General features: G+C 45.0%; 1 protein-coding gene across 1 annotated transcript in view; it reads left to right on the forward strand.

Annotated features, from left to right (window-relative positions):
- RPS6KA5 (ribosomal protein S6 kinase A5) overlaps positions 1-25,118 on the forward strand; it is a 183,826-nt gene that overhangs the window by 37,176 nt on the left and 121,532 nt on the right. Inside the window, exon 3 of the mRNA XM_030215299.1 lies at positions 11,300-11,518. Within this exon, the coding sequence (XP_030071159.1) occupies positions 11,300-11,518 (219 nt within the window). The remainder of the gene's footprint in view (positions 1-11,299; positions 11,519-25,118) is intronic.

Consider the following 25,118-nt stretch of genomic DNA (forward strand, 5'->3'; position numbering starts at 1 on the left):
CCCAGCATACTCGCTGACAATGGCCAATCCATGTTCACAAGTGCCTGAGAGACTCCAAAAAGCAGATCTGTTTCTTATAACTCATTTCTACAAAATTACTAATGTTTTTTTATTGATTCTTCTTCCAGGAACTTCAAAATACCTTTTGAATCCTACTGTTAGCCATCCTGAGCATGTCCTCTGGCATGTGAAAATACATGATTTAAAAAACTTTTGTTATATCGCTTTTCCAAGCTGAATAGCCTTAATCTGGTTAACCTTTCTTAATAAGGAATATGTTCCATCTCCTTTATCATTAAAAAAACAAACCTTTTCTCTAAACCTTTATCAGCTCTGCTAGGAAGTGACCAGAATTGCATATGATATTTGATCACCCAACTCATTGCGCCTTTCTCTAGATCATTTTTGAAAATGTTAAAACAGCTCAAGGCCAAATACAGACACTACTGATGTTTTATTTTGAAGACTGACCATTTAGTCTAATTCTGTTTTTGTTCTTATATCCAGATTCAAATCCACAACAGAGTATTTGCCTCTTATTCCATGATTTTTTTTTTTATTTTCTAGGGAGCCTGTCATGAGGGACTTTGTCAAATGTCTTTGAAAATCCACATGTATTAGATAAGCTAGCTCACCTTATCCACATGTTTGTTTGTACCTTCACAAAAATCAAATGAAAGTGTCTGAATGCATTGTGTAAGGTGTTTTGATTGTATCACAGAAAGGCAGTATGTTAATAAAAATAAAATAAATACAAAAATAAATTGGTAAGGTTTCCCTTTGCTAAACCTGTAAGAACATAAGAATAGGCATACTGGGTTAGACCAATGGTTTATCTAATCCAATATCCTGTTTCCAACAGTGGCTAGTCCAGGTCACAAGTACCTGACAGAATCGCAAATAGAAGCAAGATTCCATGCTACCAATCCCAGAGTAAGCCGTGGCTTCCCCATGTTTATTTCAATAGCAGACTATGGACTTTTTCTCAAGGAACTTGTCCCAAACGTTCTTTAAACCCAGATACGCTAACGACATCTTCTGGCAACAAGTTCCAGTGCTTAACTATCTGTTGAGTGAAAAATATTTCCCCCTATTTTTTAAAAAGTATTTCCATGTAACGTCATTGAGTGTCCCCTAGTCTTCGTACTTTCTGAAAGAGTAAAAAAAACTCGATTCACTACTACTATTTAGCATTTCTATAGTGCTACAAGGCGTATGCAGCGCTGCACAAACATAGAAGAAAGACAGTCCCTGCTCAAAGAGCTTACAATCTAATAGTTCTACTACACCTGTCAGGATTTTGTAGACCTCAATTATATCTTCCCTCACCGGAAGATTGGAGGGTGGCCAATGTAACGCCCATTTTTAAAAAAGGCTCCAGGGGAGATCCGGGAAATTATAGACCGGTGAGTCTGACGTCGGTGCCGGGGAAAATGGTAGAGGCTATTATCAAAAACAAAATTACAGAGCACATCCGAGGACATGGATTACTGAGACCAAGTCAGCATGGCTTTTGTGTGGGGAAATCTTGCCTGACCAATTTACTTCAATTCTTTGAAGGAGTGAACAAACATGTGGACAAAGGGGAGTCAGTTGATATTGTGTATCTGGATTTTCAAAAGGCGTTTGACAAGGTACCTCATGAAAGGCTACAGAGGAAATTGGAGGGTCATGGGATAGGAGGAAATGTCCTATTGTGGATTAAAAACTGGTTGAAGGATAGGAAACAGAGAGTGGGGTTAAACGGGCAGTATTCACAATGGAGAAGGGTAGTTAGTGGGGTTCCTCAGGGGTCCGTGCTAGGACCGCTGCTTTTTAATATATTTATAAATGATTTAGAGATGGGAGTAACTAGCGAGGTAATTAAATTTGCTGATGACACAAAGTTATTCAAAGTCATTAAATCGCGACAGGATTGTGAAAAATTACAAGAGGACCTTACGAGACTGGGTGGCTAAATGGCAGATGTGAGCAAGTGCAAGGTGATGCACGTGGGAAAAAAGAACCCGAATTATAGCTACGTCATGCAAGGTTCCACGTTAGGAGTTACAGACCAAGAAAGGGATCTGGGTGTCGTCGTCGATAACACACTGAAACCTTCTGCTCAGTGTGCTGCTGCGGCTAAGAAAGCGAATAGAATGTTGGGTATTATCAGGAAAGGTATGGAAAACAGGTGTGAGGATGTTATAATGCCATTGTATCGCTCCATGGTGCGACCGCACCTTGAGTATTGTGTTCATTTCTGGTCGCCGCATCTCAAGAAAGATATAGTAGAATTGGAAAAGGTGCAGCGAAGGGCGACTAAAATGATAGCGGGGATGGGACGACTTCCCTATGAAGAAAGACTAAGGAGGCTAGGGCTATACAGCTTGGAGAAGAGACGGCTGAGGGGAGACATGATAGAGGTATATAAAATAATGAGTGGAGTGGAACAGGTGGATGTGAAGCGTCTGTTCACGCTTTCCAAAAATACTAGGACTAGGGGGCATGTGATGAAACTACAGTGTGGTAAATTTAAAACAAATCGGAGAAAATTTTTCTTCACCCAACGTGTAATTAAACTCTGGAATTCGTTGCCGGAGAAAGTGGTAAAGGCGGTTAGCTTAGCAGAGTTTAAAAAGGGGTTGGACGGTTTCCTAAAGGACAAGTCCATAAACCGCTACTAAACGGACTTGGAAAACTCCAAAATTCCAGGAATAACATGTATAGAATGTTTGTACATTTGGGAAGCTTGCCAGGTGCCCTTGGCCTGGATTGGCCGCTGTCGTGGACAGGATGCTGGGCTCGATGGACCCTTGGTCTTTTCCCAGTATGGCATTACTTATGTACTTGTGTAGAGGGACCACAACCGCTCTTCTCCAATCCCAAGGAACCTCCCCTATTGCCAAGAATTTATTAAACAAATCTTTACGAAGACCCGACAGAACTTCTCTGAGCTCCCATAGTATCCGGTCCCATGGCTTTGTCCACCTTTACATTTTCAAGTTGTTCATAAACACAATTCAGAGTATTATAGATTTGTGGTGTTTAGTTTATACCTGAATACCTTAGTATAAGCATCACACAGTTGTAAAAAACCTGAAAGTGACTGGGATTCTGTAAGAAAAGCAGGCGTCATCTGCATAGAGCACCAATTTATTCTTGGCTTCGCCCTTCCTATCTCCATGAATTATCTGGTGCTGCCAAAGAGCCTGTGCAAATGGTTCCATAGATAGGGCGAAAAGTAATGGCGACAGGGGGCGCCCCTGCTTCATCCCTCTCCCCAGTCCAAACAAGTCTGTCAAGGTGCCATTAATCTTTAACCTGAACGTCACAAACAAACCCAGTGGCCCATCAATTAATAACTTTTTCGATACTATTAGGTTATGTTAAGTCAAAGACCTTAGTGGCAACTCATTTTGTAAGAGCCAGAATTACTCTTAGCTCGCCTTGCCTCCTCACTTCTCAAATTTTGCTTTAATTGCACCACTAATTTTAATGCCTCATCAGTTAGTTATTCTGAAGGCAGATAAAGGAGGAGCCACGATGGTTCAGACCTTGCAGACTTACCAATGAGAAGGTAGCAGGCAATTAACTGGCCAGACTGCATATTGTATATTGCTAGAGGACCCAGTTAAGCATTTACAAGAACTTATTGCAGACGTGGTAACTGAGGCATATTTGAAGAACATGATTACATAAAGAAAGATGTTCTAATTACAAGACAGAGTCATGGATGTGTTTTTTTTTTTTTTTTTGTGGACATCCTCTATGACCTGTTATGCCTGGCTTCCCACTGAATAGCTGCTTCAGTTGTGTGGCTCTGCCACTGGGTACGGATGCGTTTCCTAAGAAACTGTTGTCAACTGCCCTTTCAGGGGCACTTGCTCTTTGACGAAGACCTGGAGAAGTTGGTAAAGGATATGGAGAATGGCCTCTCTGGCTCCCAGAGTTGAGGTTGAATATTATTACTATTTGATCCCAGGCCTGACTTTGCTTCAGAATCTAAAATGAAGAAAAAACTTATAGGCCTGTGTCTCTGACTTGAACTCCAGTGTTGAAACACTGCAGAGCAAGAAGAAACACGCAAGGGTGGGGGTTTAACTGACAGAGTTGCATGAATGTGGCAGTATGGTGGTAACAGATGTTCTTGAAAAACAGAACAAAAGATAGCTTCACAGGAAGATGACCAGGTGTCACAGAAAGTGTTTTGAAGAAGATATGGTCAAAAATGTAGAAATGAGTGCTCTTGCAAGAACATGACTTTGTCTTCCAGTAAGGGGTGGTCTATTAGCTTTTCCAGTAAAATACTAACCAACTTATTACCAAAACCAATCAGTGTTAACTATGACATTAATATAGATCCAATCAGGTGTGATTACTGTCATATTATCCGTATTCTGAATGGGCATATAAAAATGAGTGTACTTCCTACTTTAAGCCAGAGAGACGGTCACGACTGCTCTCTCCATGAGAAACCAATCTATTGCATCTGAATTGGCAAATAATCCAATTGCTTTCTCATGAGTAGTTTTGAGTCTTTTATATCTACTAATTGGCTTTGAGTGGTAAAATATAACATTAAAGACTCAGACCCAGAAAACACCTATGTGTAGCTGGGGTACTATATTCCCATAACCAATTGATTGTACATGTCTCTTGTATATTCTTTGGAGTCTTAGATATAGAGGTTATTCATATAGCAATATTCTGTACTTCTCATCACAAATGGTGTTCTGTAAACTGCACTTACTGAGCAATGGCCAATTATAATTATACTTGGTGGTTTGGAAATAAAAGTATCTAATTGCTTTCTCAATAGCAGCCTTGGGTATATTCATTTCTTGATATTATACTAGGAAGAATGGGATACCCTAAAATTTGAACAAGGTCTAAGGGGGTGCAGCAATCTTCTGCCCGCATGGGACATTTCAAAGGAGTAGACTGTTTTTGGTTCAGGCTCAAACCTACCTGCCTCAGGCATGGGCGGATACACTCATTTCCATCACCTCTTAGTTTTGGTTTGGCTAACAGGTCTCAGTTTGGCAGATGTTGAGGTTATTGGGCCATATGGGCTCCACAGTGCATGTCACACCGATGGCTTGCCTCCACTTGTGAAGTGGCCAGTGGACCCTAGCTTCTCAGTGGTGTCAAGCCATAGGGAATCTAGTAGATTTCATCTTGGTCACCTCCAAGCTAGCTCTGTCACTGCTCTAGTGGACAGTTTGAAGCAATTTGACTTTGGGACTTCCATTCCAAATTCCTCTTCCAGATAAAATTCTGAACACAGTTGTATCCAACATGGGATAGGGTGCTCATGTAGATGGTTTTCACACTCAAGGGTGCTAGTCTGTTCAGGAGATTCAGCTTCACATCAATTTCCTGGAGCTGGGGGTAATTTGGAATGCTCTAAAGACTTCCAGAGATCAGCTGTTGAATCATATTTTCTAATCTAAACAGATAATCAGGTTGCCATGTACTATGTCATCAAGCAGGGGCCAAATTTGTATATACTTACCGGCAGGCTACATCCATTTTTGCCTAGAAACGTTTTATTGATGACATATTTTTAATAAGGGCTGGTGGAGAGGTTGATTTTCGTAGTTTTTTGGATTATCTTTATCGGTGCAATCCTAACATTAAATTTACCATCCATATAGTGGGCTCTCAGGTTGAGTTTTTGGACATTTCAATTAATTTCAGTCAAGGAAGTTTTTTTTACACATGCCTATAGCAAGCTACTGACCGCAGTATGTTATTACATTATGCTAGTCATCATCCTAAAATAAACTGAAGGGTAATATACCAGTTGGGCAGTTCATGAGATTGAAACATTTATGCATGCATGATGATCAGTATAGGCAGCAAGCTTCCCAGATGTGCACACGGTTTAGAACCAGGGGCTACCCTAGGGGTTAGTTAAAAAAAAAAAAACCCTTGAAAAGAGTCAATAATGTGCAGAGGGACTGGTTGTTACACCCCACTAGGAAGCCAGTAGATTCAGGGGTTACATGTGGGTTATCGAATTATATTCAGGCTCAGGGAATACAGTGATCTATTTTACACCATTGGTCATTGCTGTCATTACTTAACGGGTTTGAACAGCCCCCATAATTTGCCTTTACTAGAGGACCTAATCTAGGAGAATTGGTACATTATAGAGCACAGCAAGAAGAGTTAAACTCAGAGCTGGGTGGCCACAGAGATTGTGGCCATTGTGCATACTGTAAGCATGCCCTTATTACCAATAAGATTTGAGTACCCAAGTTAGGTAAATTTTTCTTTCTGAAATGTCTTATGAATTGTGATTCTGTATGTGTTATATATGCACTGTCGTGCCCCTGTAACATATGGTATACAGGGGAAACCATTTGGAAAGTGAAAGTCCGTATAGCACAACATCTTAGCAACATATGCTTACAGAAAGCAGAGACCCCACTGGTAGCACATCGGATGGAGAAAAATCACTTTGTAAGTGAGTTACATTCTGTAGTGCTCAAGCAATTGGCATCCAAAAGTGGCGGTGATACTGTGAAGAAGTTATTCTTAAAAGGAACAAAAAAGGAATTTTTCTGTGGGACTCGGTAGAGCCTAATGGACTCAATCAGGGGGTGGATTGGTCTGCATTGCTGACGGTTAATTTATGCTCCGCCTTCATGATGGCGGGTTTTGTATATTAAGTGTCAAGGCTTGCTGCTGCGCATGCATTAGCATTCTTTGTATAGGGGGACGCCATTGCTGAGAGGTCTGGAGACTCCCCATTCTGCATTGGCTGTCGGTATGTACTTATTAAGCCTGTTTTGTGAATTAGATTAGTAAGGTTGTTAATAAACAATATTACTGGTACTTGTCCTTATTCGAACATACACTTTACATTATAGGGCAAGTAAACTCTCTCTGTTTCTTTGATAACCAAAATAAATAAGGAAAAAGACTTCAGAAACTCCGCGCCAGCTGGTCCTAATGATAACCGGACCACTGACGACACCGCTCAGCGTGGCTCAATATTGAGCTTACGCTGGCGAGAATCCTCATTAGTCTACTTCCTCTAACACACTAACAGTAATCATTTTACATATTTTCAATTTATTTGTACATGCTGTGTGATATGAGTACTAAAAAAGTACTTAGCTGTGGCTGTGCTTGAATAATAACGAATGTCCGTGCCCAACAGCAAGCTCCTGTTTCGCTCTACGCTTCTTAAGGAGCCGGACCTTACATCTTTTCTCAGCACCTTCCAAAGAGCCACCAGCTGGAGCTGTGAAAAGATGTAAGGTCCGGCTCCTTAAGAAGCGTAGAGCGAAACAGGAGCTTTCTGTTGGGCACGGACATTCGTTATTATTCAAGCACAGCCACAGCTAAGTACTTTTTTAGTACTCATATCACACAGCATGTACAAATAAATTGAAAATATGTAAAATGATTACTGCTAGTGTGTTAGAGGAAGTAGACTAATGAGGATTCTCGCCAGCGTAAGCTCAATATTGAGCCACGCTGAGCGGTGTCGTCAGTGGTCCGGTTATCATTAGGACCAGCTGGCGCGGAGTTTCTGAATTATTTTTCCTTATTTATTTTGGTTATCAAAGAAACAGAGAGAGTTTACTTGCCCTATAATGTAAGGTTGTTAATAGCTGTTTAGGTTATGTATTTTTATTTTTCAGATTTTGGTCTCCTGAAGAAGCGTATGTGAAACAAGGTCCATGTAGAGACCAAGTTGGTATTGCAGAATTGCACATGCTGTTGTGAAATATTGCCATAAGTATTCACCGAGCATTTCATACTCTATTAGGATGTTTTTGAATGTGTCCCGATGAACCCAAGCAGAGGATTTAAAGAGGAAACATTTCATTCAACAGAGGAACACCGCAGCACTCTTTTTTGATAGTTTTAGGGTTAAAGGATTATAAATGCTCCAGGAACTTCTTGTGTGGGTCTACACAATTGAACTGAATTGGGCTGCTTTTGAAGCATTTGCGGCATGACAGTCATCTTAAATGGGTTTCATTGGGGAGACTCTTTGTATTTTAGTGGGATATCTTTAGTCTCGGGAAACAGATGGGTAAGTATACACAATCAATGAATGTTAGGATACAAACATGATGTAATAGTATTTTAATCATTGTATGTTGTTGCTATGATTAGCACATAGAGCGTCAGTAGATGATAATCCCGGGGTGTTTTAAAATGATCTTAGAAGGGTCAGTTTTTGATTAGAATTGTAGTTCATGTATTGAGTTGAATAAAGAAGTGAGATTAGAGGTATTAAAAACTTTTGTAGTATTGTCATCAACAATTAGTGTGTAAAAACAGGAGGAGACAAAGCACCCTAACCGCCTCATAATCAAAAGTGAAAGACGCCCATATTTTGACCCAAATCGGGAGATGGGCGTCTTTCTCCCGTGGGTGCCCAAATCGGTATAGTTGAAAGCCGATTTTGGTCGTCTTCAACTGCAATCTGTCGCGGAAATGGCCAACGTTGACGGGGGCGTGTCGGGGGCGTGGTGAAGGCGGGACTGGGGCGTGGTTATCGGCCGAGGAGAGATGGGCGTCCTCGGCCTATAATCGAAAAAAGAAACGTGTTTTTAGCATGAATTTGGGTCACTTTTTTTGGACCCTATTTTTTCACGAACAAGTCCCAAAAAGGTGCCCTAAATGACCAGATGACCACCGGAGGGAATCGGGGATGACCACCCCTGACTCCCCCAGTGGTCAGTACCCCCCTCCCACCAAAAATACCCCACTTTACGAAGTTTTTTTCCCAGCCTCTATGCAAGCCTCAAATGCCGTACCCACCTCCATGACAGCAGAATGAGTTCTATCCTGTAACAGCCTTTCCCTGGTTCTGATGTGGCTCTCAGGTGAGTGTGACACCTTTTCTGTTATGCGCACTGCAGAGTCACATCAGCAATGCATTGTGGTGGGTGTAGGGTAGTGGGCTCCGTGATTCCACTAGCTTGTGTTCAATGCTCACGATGTTGGTAGGCTCTACTCCCATGGTGCTTTCCCCCCTGCTTACTGGGTCAGAATGTGGCCTGTTGTGTTTCCGGTAGTCCGTGCGGTAGTGGCAATTTTTGTAAGCCAGTTTTAGCTCCCTTTCATGTGTTACCCATGTTACTGAAAGTGGGCATTGTATACCATTCTGCCAGCTCTGACCTACTGCTAATCTCAGTACCAGGGAGGCTCTTTGCCAGTGGGGCACAACCTCTGATCTGCAGTTAACTGTGAGTAAACGTGCTTATTCAAATAAAGGACGTTTTCAGCTAGATTAGTCTTCAGGTGTGAATTGCTGTGCCAAGGTTATACAGCAGCAACAAGTCCTGTCCCTGGAGCACTTTTAGTGGGTACTGCAGTGCACTTCAGGCAGGCAGACCCAGGCCCATCCCCCCCCCCCCCCCACCTGTAACACTTATGGTGGTAAATGGGAGGCCTCTAAAACCCACTGTACCCACATGTACTTGCCCCCTTCACCCCTAAGAGCTATGGTACTGTTGTACAGTTGTCCCTTCCATGACCAAATGGCTTGGATTAGGACGTTTCTGAGCTGGGCGTTTTTAGTTTCCATTATCGCAAAAAAAAAAAAAAACCCGCACATCTCAGAAAGGACCAAATTCATGGCATTTGGTCCGTAAAAAACCCGTATTTTCGAAACGAAGGATGGACGCCCATGTTTTTCGAAAATACGGTTCAAACCGCCCCTTAATGTACCCGTTCGCGAACATAGATGCCCATGGAGATGGGCGTTTGCGTTCGATTATGCCCCTCTAAGTCAAGCTTTGCTTTTGATGTCTACACGCTAACTGCTTTGATTGTCCTCGGTGTTTCCTTCTGTCACTACAGAGGTGCCTTATATATATTGCACTTAGGGGCTCATTTTCAAAGCACATAGACACACAAAGTACCATAGGTTACTGGGGTACTTTGTATGTCTAAGTCTTTGAAAATGAGCCCCCTATATACTGCATTTATCGGACACATTGACCCCTGAAATGGGTATTCATGCCAAAACGTGGATCTGTGTCAAGTCCATGTGTAGTCCACATAAAACATAGTAACATAGTAAATGAAAGCAGGTAAAGACCTGAACGGTCCATCCAGTCTGCCCAACAAGATAAACTCATTTTACATGGTATGTAATACTTTATATGTATACCCGAGTTTGATTTGTCCCTTCCTTTCTCAGGGCAGAGACTGTAAAAGTCTGCCCAGCACCGTACCTGTACTAAAAAAAAGTTCTGAAGCTAACGTCGAAGCCCCTTAAAAATTGAAGCCCCTTAAAATTTACACTCCAGCCCATCCATATGTATTCAGTCATGATCAGGGCATAGACTGTAGAAGTCCGCCCTGCACCGGTTTTACTCCCCAAATACCGGCGTCGCCATCCAATCTCCACTAAGATTCCGCAGATCCATTCCTTCTAAACAGGATTCCTTTGTGTTTATCCCACGCACATTTGAATTTCATTACCATTTTCATCTCCACCACCTCCTGTGGGAGGGCATTCCACGTATCTACCACCCTTTCCGTGAAAAATTGCTTCCTGACATTACTCCTGAGTCTGCCCCCCTTCAACCTCAATTCATTTAGTTCTACCACCTTCCCATCTCCGGAAAAGTTTTGTTTGCGGATTAATACCTTTCAAATATTTGAACGTCTGTATCATGTCACCCCTAGTTGAGGGGCATAAACCATTCATCTGAACTGGTCTAGGAGGTAAGAGGAAGTTTTGCCAGACACATACTAATCTACCCATGGAAGCATTTTCAAACGCACACATATACAGGCATTGGCAGACGGTTTGTTCTGAGGAGTGGAGGAGTAGCCTAATGGTTAGTGTAACGGGCTTTGATCCTGGCAACCTGGGTTTGATTCCCACTGCAGCTCCTTGTGACCTTGGGAAAGTCACTTAACCCTCCATTGCCCCAGGTACAAAAAATAAATAAAACTTAGATTGTGAGCCCCCTAGGGACAGAGAAAGTACCTGTATATAATGTGTACAGCACTGCATACATCTAGTAGCTCTATAGAAATGATTAGTAGTAGTAGGCATGCACTGAGACACACACACATACAGAGCCATGCTGAGTAGGAAAGAATTCCATGAGCAATATTATGCTTTCCCCATTGGATTAGTAATACTGATTCTGGGATTATGACAGCTGACCGTAGTTAGCTATACTTTTTGATTGAAACAATGACCTCACACTGCAGTTTCAATCTAGGTGTTCATTTTAACATCACTCTATCAGTGTGCCATTTCTGAATGTATTTTCCATCTTGTGCATCAGAAATACATAATTTTCTTTACGCTTTGTGTTCACAGCCTATGGGAAAGTGTTTCTGGTGAGGAAAATTAGCGGCCATGATGCTGGAAAGCTCTATGCAATGAAAGTTTTGAAGAAAGCTACTATAGTTCAAAAAGCCAAGACTACAGAGCATACAAGGACAGAACGTCAAGTGCTGGAACACATTAGACAGTCGCCTTTTTTGGTTACTTTGCATTATGCTTTCCAGACAGATACAAAGCTTCATCTTATTTTAGGTGAGTCTTCAAACTTCCTGTAAATGTTGCCTCTGATTTTTCTCTGTGTTTTACAGAAATAACTGGAGAATGTGTTATGTTAATACTGATTTCAATCAGTTGCCAGCAAAGTTACTTGTGTAGGTGTAGCATTGTAAAAATAGGTGAATATATTGACTATATCAAATGCAGCAAAGTGGTGTCCATTCTAGCATCTAATTCCACATAAATGTATTAAAACCTTCAGAGCAACAAAATTGACAGAGGCAGGTGGCACCTTATAGATTAACCAGTTTATTGAGCCATGAGCTTTCAAGGACCAGAGTTCATACGTTTATAAGCCACCTGCCTCTAACAATTTTATAAGTACATAAGTAATGCCACACCGGGAAAAGACCAAGGGTCCATCAAGCCCAGCATCCTGTCCCCGACAGCGGCCAATCCAGACCAAGGGCATCTGGCAAGCTTCCCAAACGTACAAACATTCTATACATGTTATTCCTGGAATTGTGGATTTTTCCCAAGTCCATTTAGTAGTAGTAGTTTATGGACTTGTCCTTTAGGAAACCGTCTCACCCCCTTTTAAACTCTGCCAAGCTAACTGCCTTCACCACGTTCTCCAGCAACGAATTCCAGAGTTTAATTATGCGTTGGGTGAGTAAAAAGTTTCTCCGATTTGTTTTAAATTTACTACACTGTAGTTTCATCGCATGCCCCCTAGTCCTAGTATTTTTGGAAAGCGTGAACAGACGCTTCACATCCACCTGTTCCACTCCACTCATTATTTTATATACCTTTATCATGTCTCCCCTCAGCTGTCTCTTCTCCAAGCTGAAAAGCCCTAGCCCTAGCCAAACCAAATCACAAAATTCCTTTTCACTGAATGATTACTACTCAAGTCTTGACCAAATCATTCAGTGTAAGAATGGCTACAATCTAATATGAACTAAAATGACCACCACCTTAAATTAACAAAATTGTCAAAAATACTAATATTAATGTGATAGGGGCCTCAGCACCTTACAAACTTGTCATGCAGCTCATAATATGAATCCACTAAAATCCGGTGGCTGCGAGTTCAGTCGTAGGTACCTTCTAAAATATAGTGCTCAATGTGGCTATAAGTGTCCAAAACAAAATATGATTTTTAAACAAGAAAAATTATTAATGTTTGATATTTCATGCATTGGTTACCTTTTTGATGCTGCTTTTAACTCTTAACCCTTACTCACTTGTTCAGTACCCATGTTTCATCATTCCCACTTTAGTAATTCCCTTATCCCTTATTCGTCCTGTTTGTCTCTCCTAATTAGATTGAAAGCTCTGTCGAGCAGGGACTGTCTTTTGATGTCCAGTGTACAGCTCTGTGTACGTCTAGTAGCGCTATAGAAATGATAAGTAGTAGTAGTACTACTCCTAAAAATTGTTAATTTCCTCACAAAACATTTAGGAATAAAGCCACTTATTTTTTATTGGCAAAAAAACAGTGCCAACAAATATTGGAGAAGGAAGTAGATGGACAAGTGTTGGGGAAGGGGAGAAGGAGTCATGAGGGCCGACAGTGGGACATAGGAATGCAAGAAAGCAGGAACTTTGACAGGTAGAGACTCTCTGATTGCGTAGGAGGCCAGAAAAAGATAGACTCTAAAATTATCTGGGCATTGGGAGCATTAAGTGAGGACTGTGTTTGGGTAGGATTGTTAAGTGAGGACTCGGGACTTGGTAGAGTGGGGATTAGGCAGGAAGATAGTAAGGTCTAAGAAACTGAGACAACAGGGTGTAGGTGATTGGGTATGGGTATGAGAAGGGTTGTGAAAACAGTACAGACACATAGGGGAGATGATTTGAAGGATCTAGGGGGATTAGTAGGCAGTTGAAAGGGATAGAGGCAAAGGGGGAAATGGAGAAGGTAAAAGGGTATGTGGGGGCTTGGATAGGAGTAAGACATAAGAGAGAGACTACAATAATAACGGGACTTCAGGCATAAAGGGGATGAGTGACAGGGAAGGAGCTGGAGCTGGTGAGGGGATTAGAGGCACAAGATAGATGAGGCTAGGAATGTCATGAATACAGTGTGAAAAAAAGGGAACAAGAAACTATAGGAGGAAATAGGACAGAAATGGGGAATAAGAGGACTAGGGAAGTAAAAGTTAGAATAAGATGTAGGGGAGAAGGGGAAAAAGACAAGGAGAGAAAAGAAACTGAAGTGAGATCCTGGAAGAGGACTCAGGGGAAAATCAACAAAAAGTAGTAAAGACATACCATGACCAACCCAAGTGGAAAAATAAAATGACCAGACAAAGGTATTTTCACTTTGTAGAGAATGAAATATGTCAGCTTTGAAATTATGCTTTTCTTGTATTCTGTTAAGTGTTTCATAGCTCAAGAGTCTGGTGTCTTGGGGTTTTTTTCTCCATTTTTGTCTGCATATTTGTTTTTGATTTATTTGACATAATATCAAACAGTTGAAAAGGACCTCACTGAACTGGATATTAGTTAGTCAGAAGTTGATTAAACACAATACTGACAAGTGTGGAAGACGCATCTTGAGCTGACTGGCTCAAGAAGATTATTGATCTCTATTTCTAAATGTAATTAAGTTGATGAATTCAGCTAACATGTAGGTTTTTGTGTAGAAATCTGTCTGGAGTTGTTTTGGTGGTGTAGAATATTTGCAGTGATGACTTTTTATAGGTTTGGTGCAGTTTGAGTTCTTGGACTTGATGCTGGCATTGTATAAGTTTCAGAATGTCCATTTGTAGGGTTTTGTGTCATTTCACAGTGTATGCCAGTTCTTCTGTCACTGATATGATCCCAGAATTTGAACAGAATGATTTTGAATGTTGAGCTGTATATCGAAGTGTCCTGCTTCTGCTCTGCACCCGTTGTGGGAAGTTATATGTGATTACTGCCATAGTGTATAGTTATTCAGTTCTCTAAAATTGGCACCTCACCTTAGGTGCCACAAAGGGATATGTTTAGCACCAGTTTTATAATGGTTTAAGGGTGTGCCTAAGCCATTATAGAATATCAGTGCAAAGCCACATTGGTGCATAAAAAGTTAAGCACATCTGCTTAATGACAGGTCGGTGGCTGGCATTAAGTGGACACACCTAAGTGCACCATGCAATGCATACAACTGATAGTATTCTGTAAGCTGCACGTGTGTCATTTGGCAACATGTCTATTTCACACCCATGCTCTGCCCACTTGTATACCCCCTGACAGTTGTGTTCTAAACGAGTTTGGCTCTCTGTTTATAGAATGATGCCTAGCACTTAAGTGCATAATTGCCAATTATTAGGGCCAATTACATGAGTACACGCTACTATACTATAAACTATGCGCACTATTGGTGCCTGAAATTAGTCACCAGCTTACAGAATTTCCTTTTATATGGTTTGCGTTAAAATATATAGTAGAATGATATTTAAGTTGAATTGTAATGGTAGTTTTAGCGAATGGCTGAAACTTGACTGGGGCTGGAATATAATTAGAAGTGGCCAATCAGAGCTGGCTTTTCATTTCCTCTTCAAGATTGGCTCATGCCCAGTGCTGCTTGCTGTGTTCCTATTTTCTGTGGCTAGACTCACTGGAGCAGTAGAGAGAACTCTGGAGAGAGGGTCCAGAGTTTGCATGTGCACAAAATTGTGGCAGATCATTGTAGCAGCACTGGAAGCTCAGAAAGTGCTCATATATGGAATGGGAAGAGCTCTGGAACTAAAATGTATGGAGTGTTTGTAGTCTAAAAACTGGGTAAACAATGGCATTTATGCTACAACAGCTTTCTACTAGTGTGGGGAGCATTGGCTTTGAATGGTTCATACTGCAAAACTGGCTCCAAGATGGGAATGTAAAGCAAAAGGTGACTTGGGATGCCTTTGCCCCTTGAGCCGGCTCTGAAATCTCTACTTAGAGGACACACCATTAAGTTACTATGTTATGTATTTTTTAAAGAGTAAATTTTGCTGGTTTGATGTGTAAAGTGCAACACAGGATAGGATCTGTTTTTGAGCACGAGCAGCCATTTAACAGAGATTCCTTTTGGAGGTTTTTTTGAGCCTATGATGAACAGAGGACAGCTTTGCATCCGTTTTAGCTTCAATAGACAGTTTCTCATCTAGGAGCTCTGTGAGGCTCTTTTTCCTCCTTTCAAAATCATTAGAAATTACTATAATGATTTTAATGATTTAGTTGTAGGCGGCACTGATCTGTGTACCATTTTAATTTCAGTGGAAAAGAGAATATTTTGGTATTATTTTTTTAAAGAGTAAACAAACTGATTTGTTTGTGTATTTATTGGGATTTATTAACTGCCTTTATGAAGAGATTCACCTAAGGCGGTGTACAGCAGCAGGTGCAGTTTAACATAAAACTTATAATTTTGTTAACAGCATAACTGTAATCCTTTGGGTTGGTCGTGAGCCCTTGGGCCCTGGCCGAGGCCAGCAGGGCGCCGACCCAGGCCAAGGGGAGACCGACCCACCACCGCACACCCCAGCTACACAATACCCCCTAAGCTACCCCTCCCCCCAGTCCCTCAGGAAGAAGGGAAATAGGCATACAGGCGGGCCTCGCGGCCGAACCGGAACCCACGCAGACAGAGCCACTCGTGCGAGCCTCACGGCTGAACTGGAACCCAATCACACACAGGGAGGGGTGAAAGAACCCAGAGGGCCCCAAGATGCCAGACACGCGCTGAACACCAGCAATAGGGCAGAGGGGGAAACAAAGGACCAGAGCGGGCCACACCCACGCAGGGGACTAGCGCAGGACAGGGGAACTAACACAGCAACCCCCTCCCCACCAGGGTAGGAGCCCCAGGCAGAAGCCAGAGGAACCAAACACAAAGGAAGGCAGAAAGCCTTTGCCTCAAACCCACTGTAGACAGAGGCACACAGAACATAAAGGGTTAAGCTTGTAGAGCCAGCAGAGAGAGAGTGCCATAAATCAACAAACAATCAGAGAGAACGCTACCCCTCGAGAGGGAGTGGGGCCCATCCAAACAAACACACTGGCAGAGGCAGGAATACAATACACACAGTACACAAAGGGTTAAACTCACTGAGCCAGCAGGCCAGGACACTGGGAAGAGAAATCCTTAAAACAAACAAACAAAGGAGAACGCTCTCACTCAGCCCAGAGCCCCGGAGGCTGAGCAATGCCCAGCCCCCACTAAACAAACGCGCAGCTGACCCTGATTACAGAGCTACGCACACACACACACACACAGCAGCAGCTAACCCGGAGGGAAGGAAAAGAATACTCTAAATCAACACAGATCCCTGTCAGAACCTAGAGCACGTTCTGAGAGAAACCTATCAGGCTTTCCTGTTACCACCAGATAAGTAACGCAAAAGCAGAGAAACTCTTCAGCTGCAGGCTAAAGTACTATCCCCTGACGTCAGCACAACCCCTGGCAGCCAATCAGAAGAGACGTCCCCCCTCCCCCTCAGCCAAACCGGCAGAATCATAACATCACCCCCCCTTCAAGGGCCCCCCCTACCCCGTCCACGAGGTTTAGGTTTGTGAGGGAAAAGGCGATGGAACCGTCTGACTAGGATTGGCGCGTGGACATGAGTAGCGTCCTCCCAGGAATTGTCTGCCGGTCCATATCCCATCCACGCAATGAGATACTGGAGATGTCCCCGGAAGCGCCTTGCATCCAAGACATCCCGGACTTCGTATTCCCCCTGGGAGGCTGAGATGGCTGGACTAGCAGGCAACGCGGGCAAAGCCCCTTTTCTCAGAATCACAGGCTTCAGCAAGGACACATGAAAGGTGTTATGTACCCGTAATGTAGGTGGTAACTTTAGCTGATAACAGACCCGATTCACTTGCCTCACAATGGGATACGGGCCCACAAATCGAGGTGCAAAGCGGGAGGAGGGAATCTTCAGACGAAGATTACGCGTGGACAACCACACCAAGTCGCCAGGCTGGAAGTGCGGTTCCACTCTGCGAGACCGATCCGCCTTGGCGTTTCATACGAGTGGAGGTCACTCGCAGCGCTTTCTGAACTGATGACCAAATTGCTTGGAGCGAGGTCACCGCATCAACCGCTGCCGGGACATCCAAGTTGGTTTTCAAGGGGGCTGGTATCCGCGGGTGTCGTCCATATACGATGTAAAAGGGCGACGCGCCCGTGGCCGAGCTCACTCGGTTGTTATGAGCGAATTCTGCCCAAGGCAGCAGCTGACTCCAGTTGTTGTGGTGCTCATTGACATACATCCGTAGGAACTGCTTCAAGCATTGGTTCACTCGTTCTGTTTGGCCATTGGATTGTGGGTGATATCCCGACGAAAAGTTCAGCTTTACTTCAAGGGCCCGATTCAGGGCTCTCCAGAACTTTGAGACAAACTGTACTCCTCGATCAGAGGTAATAGATTCTGGCAGACCATGGAGACGAAAAATAGAGCTGATGAAATACTGTGCCAGCTTCACCGCTGAAGGAAGGGTAGGCATGGGTATGAAGTGGGCCATTTTAGAAAACCGGTCCACCACTACCAAGACAACTGTGTGCCCTTCAGAGTTAGGCAGATCCGTAACAAAGTCCATGGCAATGTGGGTCCACGGTCTCTCAGGTACCGGTAAAGGCATCAGCAACCCCTGGGGTCTCCGACGGTCAGCCTTATGCTGGGCGCACTCAGGACACGCAGCCACAAACTCCTGCACATCCCGATCAAGTGAAGGCCACCAATACTGCTGGGAGATGAACCGCTTGGTTCCCAGGATCCCGGGATGTCCTGCCATTCGAGAGGCATGCCCCCATTGGAGTGTCTTTTCTCTCAGCCGGGGTGGCACAAAGGTCATACCTGCAGGTACTGCTAGCGTCATCGCGGGCACAATGACATCAGGTTTAATTACATACTGCAGGGGTTCTTCCTCCAGGTCAGCCTCCATGGACCTGGAGAGGGCATCTGCCTTGATGTTCTTCTCCGCTGGACGATAGGTCAGAATGAAATCAAAGCGGGAGAAGAATAGTGCCCACCGGGCCTGGCGAGGATTCAGCCTTCTCGCTTCTCGTAAATAAGTCAGGTTTTTATGGTCCGTGAACACCGTGAAGGGCTCCTGCGCCCCTTCCAGCAGATGACGCCATTCTTCCAGGGCCAATTTAATGGCTAATAGCTCCTGATCCCCGATGGCATAATTCTTCTCGGCAGGGGTATACTTTTTAGAGAAGAATGCACATGGGAGAAGTTTCCCACTGGGGTGGGCCTGGGACAGCACTGCTCCTACGCCAACCGATGATGCATCCACTTCCACGAAAAATTTATTTGTCGGGTTGGGATGGCGCAACACTGGAGCTCCAACAAATGCCTGTTTCAGATTCTCAAAGGCCTGACACGCCTCAGGCGACCAGTTGCGAGCGTCAGCGTTCTTCTTAGTCAAGGCAGTAAGAGGGGCAGTCAGGGACGAGTAATTCCAAATAAACTGCCTATAGTAGTTGGCAAAACCTAAGAAGCGCTGTAGAGCCTTACGCCCCGTAGGTTGCTGCCAGTGCAGGATGGCTGTCAGCTTACTGGGGTCCATACGCAGCCCGTGGTTAGAAATGATGTACCCCAGGAAGAGCAGTTCGGAGCGATGGAATTCACATTTTTCCAATTTCACATAGAGGTGGTTCTCCCTCAACCGCTGCAATACGGTCTTCAGGTGCTCCTGGTGCTCTTCCTTAGCCCTTGAAAAAATCAAAATATCGTCCAAGTAGACCATCACAAACTTATACAGGAGATCCCTGAAGATGTCATTCATGAAGGCTTGGAAGACGGCTGGAGCATTAGCAAGTCCAAAGGGCATTACCAGATATTCGTAATGCCCGTCGCGGGTGTTAAACGCCGTCTTCCACTCATCCCCCTCCTTGATCCGCACAAGGTTGTAGGCCCCCCTGAGATCGAGCTTGGAGAAGATCTGGGCCCCCTGGAGGCGGTCAAACATCTCAGAAATCAAGGGAAGGGGGTATTTGTCCTTCCGCGTGATGGCATTGAGTCCCCTGTAGTCAATACAGGGGCGCAACCCCCCATCCTTCTTCTCCACGAAGAAGAATCCAGCCCCCGCGGGTGATTTAGAGGGCCGGATGAAGCCTCGAGCTAGGTTCTCTCGAATATACTGGGACATGGCTTCCGTCTCTGGCCGGGATAGGGGGTATACGCGGCCACGGGGAGGTTCAGTGCCAGGTAGTAGCTCTATGGCACAGTCATAGGAGCGATGAGGAGGCAGAATCTCTGCTTGCTGTTTGGAAAAAACATCTCCAAAGGGTCTGTAGGGCCCCGGTAACATAACATTGGCTCGATCCAAAGGAAGCGTCACTGGGGCTGGCGAGACCTTATCCAAACAGACCTTCTGGCAGCCCGGGCCCCACGCCGTCAATTCACCCCGGGCCCAATCAATGCAAGGGTTATGCAGGCGAAGCCAGGGTAATCCCAGGATTATGGCCTCAGTGGCCGACGGAAGGACGTAGAAGGAGATAACTTCTTTGTTTAAGACTCCTACCCGTATGGTCATAGGCACGGTTCTGGAGCGGAGAACTCCCCGAACCAGTCCCCAAGCCGCTGAGACGGTGATGGGCTGAGGTAACTCCATCGTAGGAATTTGATGAACCCGCACCAGGTCCGCGCTGATAAAGTTGCCTCCCGCCCCCGAGTCAACTAGCGCCTCAAAACAAGGGGTATCCTTAATCGCCAGTAGAACTGGCACCAAAACCTGCATCCAAGGGGAGAAGGACTTTGGCCCTGACCCGGTCTCCCTAGCCGGTATCAGGGCTGCTGGTTTCCCGACTTCTTTCTCTTCGGGCACTCACGGACAAAGTGCCCTTTCACTCCACAATGCAGGCACAGCCCCTTAGAGCGTCTCCGCTGTCTCTCCTGGGCCGCCCGGTCAACCTGCATAGGTTCAGACCCATCGGGCACACCCAGCGACGGGGAAGCAGGGCTCTTGTGCGAGCTCCTCGAGTTAGCCCCTGCAACCTGCTGACCAGCGCGACGTTCACAGGCCCGCTCCCTGAACCGGATGTCCACCTGGGTACAGAGACGGATGAGGTCATTCAGATCTGAGGGCAGCTCCCGGCCTGTGAGTTCGTCCTTAATGTTGGCCGAGACACCATGCCAAAATACCGCAGTCAGGCTTGGGTTATCCCAACCTAGCTCTGCGGCCAAAGTCCGAAACTGGATGGCGTACTCACCCAGAGAGAGTCGCCCCTGATGTAGGTTCAACAGCTGAGTCGCCGCCGAGGAGGGCTTCCCGGGTTCCTCAAAGATGAGCCGAAATTGTTTCAAAAACTCTGCCAAATTATCCAGGAGGGGATCCTTCTTCTCCCATAAGGGCGAGGCCCAGGCCAGAGCGGGGCCTGCCAGTAGAGAGATAATATAAGCCACCTTCGCCCGATCCGAAGGAAAATCCCGGGCCTGCAACTCGAAGACAATTTGGCATTGATTGAGGAACCCCCGGCAGGTCTTACTGTCGCCCTCGTACCTCGGGGGCGTAGCCACCCGAATCCCTCGGCCACATGCGTGGGAACTAGGCGGAGTAGCTGCTGGCGGGACCTCCGCAGCCCCCGTGACAGTCAGCGAGTCTACCCGTTGAGACAGTGCGTTCACGACTCCCGATACCTGTTGTAGCTGAGCATGCAATTGCTGGAGCAGCTGCATGGGGGATGGATCGGTCGAGCTCATGGCTTTTGCGTTCTGTAATCCGTTGGGTTGGTCGTGAGCCCTTGGGCCCTGGCCGAGGCCAGCAGGGCGCCGACCCAGGCCAAGGGGAGACCGACCCACCACCGCACACCCCAGCTACACAATACCCCCTAAGCTACCCCTCCCCCCAGTCCCTCAGGAAGAAGGGAAATAGGCATACAGGCGGGCCTCGCGGCCGAACCGGAACCCACGCAGACAGAGCCACTCGTGCGAGCCTCACGGCTGAACTGGAACCCAATCACACACAGGGAGGGGGTGAAAGAACCCAGAGGGCCCCAAGATGCCAGACACGCGCTGAACACCAGCAATAGGGCAGAGGGGGAAACAAAGGACCAGAGCGGGCCACACCCACGCAGGGGACTAGCGCAGGACAGGGGAACTAACACAGCAACCCCCTCCCCACCAGGGTAGGAGCCCCAGGCAGAAGCCAGAGGAACCAAACACAAAGGAAGGCAGAAAGCCTTTGCCTCAAACCCACTGTAGACAGAGGCACACAGAACATAAAGGGTTAAGCTTGTAGAGCCAGCAGAGAGAGAGTGCCATAAATCAACAAACAATCAGAGAGAACGCTACCCCTCCCGAGAGGGAGTGGGGCCCATCCAAACAAACACACTGGCAGAGGCAGGAATACAATACACACAGTACACAAAGGGTTAAACTCACTGAGCCAGCAGGCCAGGACACTGGGAAGAGAAATCCTTAAAACAAACAAACAAAGGAGAACCTCTCACTCAGCCCAGAGCCCCGGAGGCTGAGCAATGCCCAGCCCCCACTAAACAAACGAGCAGCTGACCCTGATTACAGAGCTACGCACACACACACACACACACACAGCAGCAGCAGCTAACCCGGAGGGAAGGAAAAGAATACTCTAAATCAACACAGATCCCTGTCAGAACCTAGAGCACGTTCTGAGAGAAACCTATCAGGCTTTCCTGTTACCACCAGATAAGTAACGCAAAAGCAGAGAAACTCTTCAGCTGCAGGCTAAAGTACTATCCCCTGACGTCAGCACAACCCCTGGCAGCCAATCAGAAGAGACGTCCCCCCTCCCCCTCAGCCAAACCGGCAGAATCATAACAATAACAATAGTAAAATAACCAAGAATAAACTTAAATACAATAAATGAGGTAAACTTGAAAACAGTAACTTGAAACCTAATAATAGAACTACCGTGAAACAGTATAAAAAATATACACATTTAACAGCACTGGAATTCAAGTACCAGAGATATAATACAATTTGGAATAATACTAATGATATACCTAATAAGCATGCATTAGAACATTCAATTAACATAGATATGATGCTGAAGATATTCTACAATATGGCTTTACCATATAGCTGAGAGATCAACAACAGATATATGATGGGAACCAGGTGTGTGGTACAGAGTCAGTAGGGATAATTTGATGAATAGCTAAAATCAAGGCAAGTTCTTTGTATAGTTAAGCAAGAGATAAGGAATTGATCTAAGTTACAGTGTGTGTTGCAAGCTAGTCCAGGTGTCGAATGGGTGTATAGTCAGTCACCCTATCTATTGGAGGAGCTCAGGGAGACAGAGAGGTATATAGAGAAGGCCTACCGGGACTTTGTAGAGAAGTCCCACCTCCAGTCTGGCATCTCCTGTGCTGCCTTGGAGAAGGGAGGCCTTCTAAAAGGAGAGCATCACCCTGGTGCAGCTGGAAGTAATCCTGTAGACAGGGCCAGCACACCAGGGGATCCAATATCCTCTCACACCGATGATGTGTCTCCAGGAGCTACTGCCCAGGAGGGAAGGGTTAGGATGGCTGTGGTAGTTGGTGATTTGATTATTAGGCATGTAGATAGCTGGGTGGCTGGTGGATGTGAGGATCACCTGTCCCTCACGTGTCACCTAGATAAGATTTTAGATAGTGCTGGGGAGGAGCCGGCTGTCTTGGTACATGTGGGTGCCAATGACATAGGAAAATGTGGAAGAGAGGTTCTGGAAGCCAAATTTAGGCTCTTAGGTAGAAAGCTCAAATCCAGAACCTCTAGGGTAGCATTTTCTGAAGTGCTACCTGTTCCACGTGCAGGGCCTAAGAGACAGGCAGAGCTCTGGAGTCTCAATGCGTGGATGAAACAATGGTGCAGGGAGGAACGTTTTAGATTTGAAACTGTGTAAGGGGTCCATTTTTCCATACACTATGTTTAATAGTGTGAATAAGCACAGCAGGTAAGAATAGGAGAGGGGGAAAACCCAAAGCTTGGGCACAGGAAGTAGTCAGCGCAGTGGAAACACATGAAGGGCACTGAAGTGACATGGTACTCAGGGCCATTTCCTTTTAGGGCCTTTAGGGTCAGAAATAGAGTTTTAAATATAGCCCTGTATTGTACTGGTAGCCAATGAAGCTTTTGCAAAAATGGTCTGATGTGGTCATGTTGCTTGCAACCTTCTATGAGTCTTGCTGCTGCATTCTGAATCAACTGGAGCTGGTGCAGGCCCTTTGTAGTCAGACCATTGTATAGTGCATTGCAGTAATCTAGTCTTGATGTTAACATGGCATGCACAACTGGGATAAGATTTACCTTCTCGATGTAAGGAGAGAGGCAGAGTAGCTGTCGCAAATAGTAGAAGCAGCTTTTGAAGGTTGCTTGGAATTGAAAAATCAGAGTAAGTGTTGAATCTAACTGTATTCCAAGATTCCTGACTTGTGATTTGAGGGAGAGTTCATACTTCCCAAAAGTGATTTTGATGCCAGGTATGTATCCACTTGTGTTAGGGACCCAGAAAAGCTCGGTTTTACTTGGGTTTAGGCAAAGTTTGTTGTGTTTAGCCCATTCTTGATTTGATGTTAGACAGGTAATCAGTTTATCCAAGGCTGTAGGTAAGTCAGATTCAATGGGTATGAGTAGCTGCACATAATTCGCATAGATGTAGAACTGAGTGTCCATTGACTGAATCAGCTCAGCTAGTGGCTTGAGGTAGATATTGAACAGAATAAGTGACAGTATCAATCCTTGTGGTACCCTGTAGGTCAGTGTCCATGGTGGGGATGAGTTGCTGCCAAGCATTATGGATTGTTGCCTGTCTGATAGATAGGATCTGAACCAGGCAAGTACTGTTCCGTTGATACCTGTTTCTGTCAGATGTGCTAGCATGATATCATGATCTACTGTGTCAAAAGCTGCTGAGAAATCTAGCAGTACTAACATTGAGACGAATCCCTTGTCTCGGATTCTGTGAAGATCATCTAGTAGGGATAAGAGGACCATTTCTGTTCCATAACTGGGTCTGAATCCAGATTGACATGGATCTAGCCAGTTTCTCTCTTCTAGCCAGTCATTAAGTTGAACTCAGACTGTTTGTTCTATGAGTTTCCCTAGAAATGGGATGTTGGATACTGGCCGGTAACTTTCAAGTTTGTCCTAGTCAAGGTTGTTTTTCTTTGGCAAAGGGCGAGCCACTGCCCTTTTTAATGCTGTTGGTAGTTGCCCATTAGAAAGAGAGGTGTTCACAATTTTTGTGGCACCCTCTATAAGGCCCATACTTGCCTGCTGCACTATCTTTGATGGGCAGAGGTCAAGGGAGCAGGTAGTTTGGTCGAAGGTCTCTTAGGATTTTGTCAAAGCTCTCCTCTATCATTGGGTTAAAAGTGTCCCATCTGTCTCTGTCAGGAGGGGGTGAGTTTGTGCACCCCTGGTTAACTGGCTGGGGACTGGTTGGGATTGCCTGTAAATCCGGGTGGAGACTTTTAATTTTGTTGGTAAAGTGTGCAGCAAATCATTGCAGTTCAGTTTAGACTGGGCAGGCTGGTTCTGTTGTGGGGGTTGCAGTAGGCTGTTTACTATACTGAACAACTGTGTGGTTCAATTGGCAGCCTGTGCAATGCATTGAGAGAAATACTGTTTTTCGGTTGCTGTTAAGGCTTGGCGGTACTTTGCCGTGTGCTTCCTACAGTTTAGCCTGTCTT

This window comes from Microcaecilia unicolor, chromosome 9, assembly GCF_901765095.1.
Source record: "Microcaecilia unicolor chromosome 9, aMicUni1.1, whole genome shotgun sequence".
Lineage (NCBI taxonomy): Eukaryota > Metazoa > Chordata > Amphibia > Gymnophiona > Siphonopidae > Microcaecilia > Microcaecilia unicolor.